This window comes from Oryza sativa, chromosome 9, assembly GCF_034140825.1.
Source record: "Oryza sativa Japonica Group chromosome 9, ASM3414082v1".
Lineage (NCBI taxonomy): Eukaryota > Viridiplantae > Streptophyta > Magnoliopsida > Poales > Poaceae > Oryza > Oryza sativa.
The window spans coordinates 5,297,278-5,304,789 of record NC_089043.1 but is presented as its reverse complement, the minus strand read 5'-3'; the positions used below and the strand labels follow the sequence as shown (position 1 = coordinate 5,304,789).

At 35.3% G+C, this 7,512-nt stretch overlaps 1 protein-coding gene across 1 annotated transcript; it reads left to right on the top strand.

Annotated features, from left to right (window-relative positions):
• Positions 1-1,728: 1,728 nt before the first annotated feature.
• LOC136351943 (protein RGF1 INDUCIBLE TRANSCRIPTION FACTOR 1-like) lies at positions 1,729-6,467 on the top strand. Its single transcript, XM_066304413.1, has 4 exons — positions 1,729-1,839; positions 3,406-3,783; positions 5,733-5,882; positions 6,113-6,467. The coding sequence occupies exons 1-4, from the start codon at positions 1,774-1,776 to the stop codon at positions 6,278-6,280; spliced, it is 762 nt and encodes a 253-aa protein (XP_066160510.1). The 5' UTR covers positions 1,729-1,773; the 3' UTR covers positions 6,281-6,467.
• Positions 6,468-7,512: the final 1,045 nt, after the last annotated feature.

The window sequence follows — 7,512 nt, the reverse complement described above, 5'->3', positions numbered from 1 at the left end:
TAGATCCATCTCGGAAGTGTCTCCCTCCACCTCCACGAATTAGCACTTAACCCTACCTCTATTTTCCTCTATAAATGTCTATGTATACCCTGTAGAACAATCGGGTTTTATTTAGTTGAATTTTGCCAAGTGACATTCACCTTGCCTCTAGTCCTCGCTCGATTAGTCCGCAACTATATATATTCAGAGCCCCCAATATATACACACATACATACTTAATCGGAATGCACTTCAATTTTGGATCAAATTTAAATAACTGACCACAATATATATATCAAGCAGATTAAGTTTTGGAGGGTGTACATTTTCCCTAAAAAAAACCATGCATTAAGATATATTTTCAAACAGTTCGCAAATAAATGTAGATTCTGCAAGAGTCCATCTATTTTCAAAACTGCACGTTAATCTGAGCCAAGTTAATTTGGCGAATGTATAATCTAATTGAACCATAAATTAGTATATGCACACGTTAATTAAATCCCTCCCCCCTTTTTTAAGGTGGTGTTTGGATCCGGGGATTAAATTTTAGTCCATGTCACATCAGATGTTTGACACTAATTAGAAGTATTAAATGTAGACTAATAATAAAACTAATTGCATAAATGAGAGCTAATTCGCGAGATAAATTTTTTTAAGCCTAATTAATCCACAATTAGCATATGTTTACTGTAGCACCACATAGGCTAATCATGGATTAATTAGGCTCAATAGATTCGTCTCGCGAATTAGTCCATGGTTATGGAATGAGTTTTTTCATTAGTCTACGTTTAATACTTCAAATTAGTGTTTAAACATCCGATGTGATAGGGACTAAAAATTAGTCCCTCCAAAGAGGGCATAAGACTAGCCTTTCGTTATTAGACTATCACACGCTTACACAAGGGGATGGCTAGTACAGTAGTAGGTGATGTGGTAATAAATCACAAAAAAACAACATGCTGCAAGTTGCAACTACTACCTGGCAACAATTTGAAATAGCTGTGTAGAATTAATATACAAATTTGACCAGAACAACAGAACAAAAATATGGGAAGCTTCCAAAGCTGCTCATCAATATCGATCCCTTATTTCGATTGTTACTCACTGCAGTTATGGGTGATGATATATATACGTACGGGCATAATGGTGGAACTCCATATCATCAACTACATGAAATATTGACATTATCAGGATCGTAGTGTACATGTTTTATGTGTTCATCGAATATAGTTGACACTCGTTATTGGCCGAGCAAAATGCATGGATAGATAGATGTTTAAACCTATGATTATAATGATCATACCGTAATTAATTGTTCCTCTCATGTGAGGCCCTGCAGATATATACATACGGTGCATGACAACTGTGGTAGAGATCATGATGCATAAATGTGTACTTATGTTTTTTTCCAGTCAAAAATAGCATATACTTAAGTTTCTGCTGCCAGCAGGTGGCATCAGTGACACACAGCTCTTTTTTTGGCACAAGGTAATTAAATGGATTTAATGTACAAATGATGAGTATTCCTTCTTTGCAATGACTATGTTTAGAAGTATCTGTGAGATATACAGCTCATAGAAGAGGGGAGAATGGGGAGATAAGGCTATAAGTCTACTGTTCAAATTAAAACGTTACACATTGCATGCATTTAATCGAGCTAAATTATTTATTTTTGGACTATGTAGTTTTATGTTTTAGTTTCCTCTTATATATATATCCCCTTCTCCCTAAGCTTACAGATGCAATCCCCACTGGAACAGTAACCTCCTCATACTGTCTCTATTGTCCATCACAATGCTTCCTTCTCCCGACGATAGCAGCAGCTCGTCCCCTTCCAGTAAGACTAATCCAAGTGAGAAGGTACATCAGAATACTCTCCACTGAAATAAATTTTCTAAGTGCTTTTAACTTCATTGTTTGATTATTTCGTTTTTCTGTGTGTAATTTAAGCGTTCTCTCTATTCTGCTTCTTTGTGCATGTACTCCTACATTTGGGGGGTGTCCTAAAAGATTGTTTCCTTTTTGAAGCAGGTGTTTATTATCTATAAAATGTATTCTCATCCTCAACTGACTAACAATTTTAATCATATCACATGAGATCTAACTGATTCCTACTGATTTAGTCCATAGTTGAATTCCTATAGATTCCCTTCTGATCGGCACTTCTCATTGAACTTTTGGGGGTAAAAAAAAAACTTGACATGCAGGGGTAAGACAACCCCCAGGCATCGTACATAGAATAAGACCTAAATCTACTATTAATTATTATTTCCATCTCAAAAATGACTTCTTTTAAGGTTTATCTAATCTCAAAAATGACTTCTTTTAAGGTTTGTCTAGGTGCATAGTCAGAAATAAAGTTCCATTTTAAGCAGCTGTTTATTATCTATGTATTATCATGCTCAAATAACTAACAATTTTAGTCTGTTCACACCAGATCTAACTTTGATTCCTAGTGAGTGAAAGGTATGTTTGGCACGGCTCTAGCTCCAGCTCCACCTCTCTTGGAGCTGGATTCCAGGCACACAGTTTCAGTTCTATCTAAAATGGGAGTAGAGGCTAGAGCGTTCTCACAAAATGAACTAGAGATGTAGAGCTGGGTTTAGCCTACTCCACAATTCCACTCTAGACCCAACTCCTGAAGTTAAATTTAAGAGTTGGAGCTCTAACAAACATGCCCTCGGTCCCTAGCTGAATTCTTATAGATTTTCAGTCGGCACTTTTCCTTAAACTTTTGGGTGGAAACCAACTTAGCCCCATTCTAAATCTACTTAATTACTACCTTCTATATTTCAACTATTGGATACTTTTTTCACAAGACTTAATTAATCCATGAACTCCAAAAGGTTTTTACACTCTCTAATCCAAGTGTCACAATACTTTGATTATGAAGTAGTATCATAGTTAATTTTAAATTTTGTGAAAAAAATGCATAAGCTTTCCAAATTAATGTGTGAACGGACCAATGCAATCTTTATACAAGATTTGATATTCAATCCGAGCAAAACCTCAAATTAAATAATAGAAAGCAAGCAACTCCTCGAGGAATATATAAGAGATGAGACCTTGGAGTTCAAGAAGTTGTCCAAACTAGATAAAATGCCCCAAAGAATAATACTATACCACCTATAGGACAGCAATACTGAACATCTGTTCAAAAGTCAAAACAATTCCAATAATTTCCACCGAATTTTCTGTTTATTTTTTAATTTAACTTCTGGCTGATTAATTCATGATACTTTGCATATGTTTCAAAATTTCTTTAGTAGTTGAAGATTGATAATTGTATGTCCTGTCAATTCAATAACTAAACAAATAACTGTCGAATTTTTTTTGTTTTGTATTATGTCTTTTCACATATATATATTATAAACTGTTCAAGATGTCCACAGAAGATTGATAACTCTATATCATGATGAATTCCAGGGGGAGGAAATTACGGTGGTGGAGGAACCAATACTGTTCGACAACAATCAAGAGGAGGACAACAGTTCAAACCCACTGAATCTATTGGCTGATACATCAGAGTTGTTTCGGAACATGGATGATGATGAGTCACCCCTGTGGCTGAACGTACTGCTGAGAACCATATTCTGGAGGAAGTGTGACGTGCATGAGCAGCTTGAGAATGCACATAGGGCTGAGGAAAGCATCTTCTGCATCAACTGCCTCAAGACAATATGCCCACACTGCACACATGATGAACCGAGCCACCAACTCCTCAAGGTCCGCCGCTACATCTTCCGCAGCGTCGTCCGCGTCAAGGACATGCAGAATTTTGGGATTGACATGTCTTACATACAGGTACTACTTAGATATAGTTTGCACTGTGGTTAATCAACTTGGAAAATTTTAGTTAATTTAGTTTCCCTAGGTCCAACTAATTTAATTAACTTCTTTCGATTTAATTAATCATGCTAGGTCAGTTTGTGTGCAATAAACACTTTGTTGAATCTTTGAAACTCCTATATATCATGTTATTTTTTATGTAGGCAACAACTAAGTATATATTTGATACTTTTATATGCTTATCAATGATCTGATCATTATTTGCTTCATTTTCATATTAAGTCTTAGCATTAGGAATGATAATTTATTCGTGCCAATATGTGTTTGAAGACAAATTGTCTGGTCCTCTTAGAACCCTGCAAAACCATACTAAGCGCATCATGTATACTGCTCATCCACTGATCAGATAGCTAGCACCCCACAGCTCAAACTCAATTTGACACAATTAGAGTCAAATCACTTAATTTCTAATGAAATGAGAACAAATAATTTTTAAGATCAAGTGATTGTGCAGTAACTTAGTAAAGGATATGTGTCTAGCAGCCTAACACTACTAGGATAAATGGATATAATGATCCGGAGGTGAATGCCCTGATCATTAGAACTCAATTTTAAGCTCGAAGTAAAAGATTTTATTCTTTTCCAACACATATGGAGTTGTTATAAAACTGTTTTATTAGCTCATCTGCAATGCATAATTTGGTGCATACATATATTTATTCAAAATATGTATCTAAATATCATTGTAGTTATGCTAGCACATGCAAAGATATTTATACTGATGCATCCATCCCATGAAATTAAATTCGGTGTTTTAAGATGACAACAACAAGCACTTAAGCTTGTTGAGATTTTATTCAGATCATAGTAATTTGTATAATTCAGTAACAACTGAGTGATAACACCTTGAACATAAACAAGAGTGTCCACAAACACGAAACCACACATGTTCTAGCGTTAAGTTCTGGACATAAGCGCCACTAATAAACTGTGCGACAGATGCACACAAAAATAGTTACAAATTAATTAATAACATAAACATTTCCCATGGAAACCTAATAAGCGTTACTGAAGACAATCAGTAATTACTATCCATTCCCTCACATATGATAGTTAGTGGTAATTCATCTTTTGTAGTACCACAATAACAAATTTGATCAGTAACTTACTTTCCCATATATGTTATCCCGCAATAGTAGATGCAATAGTAGATGGAGCCATTAATTAGATCGACCCAGAACCTCTAACTAAGTCAATTCTTCATAAACCCTTTTTGCCTGATCAAGAGACTACACGTCATTTCACAACCATGCATACATTTGATTTGTACCCAAAATTTCCAAAACTGACTACATCTTAATAATTGTGCTCATACAGAAACGCATCTATGTACAAGCCTGGGAAATCATGCTTGGTTTCCATATAGTTTATAATTGGTATTCATCTAGGCTGACACCTGATAGATGTGATGGAATTTATGTTCATATGCTACTTTCCAGTCATGTCCTTTTGACATTATACATATTTGATATCCTTTCAACTATATGATGCATATTTTGTAATTATCCTCTGATACATTGTATGCATTGGTTTTCAACATTTTATATATTTGTTTTTCTTTTGCCTACAGTACTCTTTCATGCGCGCATTTTCTTGACACACTAACGGATTCAAATAATATCGCTCTAGTGCAGAGATTATATATGTCTAGTGAAATGTTATCTAAAAATTAAAACTATGATCCGTATTGTCATTCCGATAAGTGACAGTAAGATTCCCTATAATTTTATTGAGCTTGCACTGTATGCATTGGTTTTCAACATTTTATATTTGATTAAGAATTCAACATTTCTTCCTTTGTATGGGCTTCAGATGATTTCTAAAGCACTATTTAGGCTACCACCTTTTGAGCCATTAAATTTCATTCATCACTTGTATTAACATATTTATCTTTCTATTTGCAGACATTCAAATGCAATGGGCACAAGGTAGTGCACCTAAGGCCCATAAAGAGGTCAGAACATCATAGACCTAAAGCTGGAACACCTCATTGCACGAGTTGCCACTGCTGGCTACACAATGCACCCAGCCTTACCTGTTCACTTAGCTGCAAGGTTATTTTTATCACACATTAACTACTACTTATATATTTATATATATCTTGTTATCATCATCTCGACTCAATTGTTTTTCATTAATGGACAAGCTTATGCTATGGATAATGTTTTTGATTCTGCTTTACTAGATTTCATGTTAATTACTCACACTGTTGTTAAATTGTAATCATGGTAAGTAGAGTATTGGCTATTGTTAATTTTGTTTAGATTTTCTCTTCTTCTGACAGAAAAAGGCAGGCATATCCTCAGATGACTTCTCAGGGCCTGAAGCTTCAACTCGAGTTTCTCGTTCACGAAATCATGCATCAAATGTCAATCAGAAACATCCAACCAATACGAAGCTGCGTAAAAAGCCTCGCAAGCAAGCAAACCCTGAAAGGGCTCCATTCTTCTGATGTGAATGCGCCCCCAAAATGCTGAATAATTTAGCTACAAACCAGCTTGTATGGATCGGTGCTACCTATTTGTCATGTTTAAGTTGTGCTGTGCAACATGTTTGTCATATTCCTGCTGCTACCTGGCATTAGTTGCCTTCTCATTTGCTGATACTTTGTCATTATCAAAATAATAATTTAGTTTAAACTGGCGAATATTGTTTCTGATTGACTATTGTTTTATCCCTTCTTCTATTTTTTTATTCTGAGCTCAAGTGTTGCATTTTCTTTGAGATGTGTGTTTCTTGATTTGTTCAGTGACTTCGGGAAGATTATTATCTCTCCCTATCAAACTATTCGAATATTCAATATGCGAGTTGACATGAGTTTGTTAACTTATATTGAAGTCTATCTAGTCATGCATTCGTTGTTATCTTGGTCCGAAGTCCAAACTAGTATATAAACAGTTTAGGCAACGACGAAATACTGCAATTATGAAATTATGTTGAAATTCAAGATATCAAACCCCTAGACTAAAAATCTCTTATAGATCAATAAGGAGGAATCTTGTTGAGCCAACTCATTGCTACCCAAAGAATTTTGTCCGACTCCTGAATACATGCATATTATTTCATTTAAAAATGAAAGAGTCCAAGCCATCCTTTTGAAAAATATATATCACCACAAAAAGGGCAAATGTAGCTTTCAGCCGCCTCCCGTACCCTAGCCCAAACTTGCAATGCAGTGTTTCAATCATGCCAACTTGAAGATAATGGATGAACTACCATTTCGACATCATATTATTAGTAATTCATATTCAAGAAATCAAGTGTATCGATTTGGGGATATGGCATCTGCATTGCGAATTTTTGCTTTAATATTCCTTTGTAACTTGAATCGAGCAAAGCTACTGGCCGGGATGCAAAATCTCTATTTCAGTTTGTAGTCTTCCTAATGAGATGACGAAAAGACAAACACAAAGAACAAGAGCTCACGGACGCATGAGGTTCCTCGGGTCTAGTTGATTCTTTCATGCCCATTTAACACAAGTTCAAGAATGAAAACAAATAAGTACTAAGCACACCAAGCAAGCAGAAGAAGGGGAGGAAAAGTGGAAAACTCCACGCACTCACACCACAAATGGCACAAAAAGCACACAACACAAATTGATGTAGCATCACACCCTTATGCACATGTACATGATTTTTTTTATTTTTTGAACCTTTTTAATTTTTTTATTTTAAAAATAAACT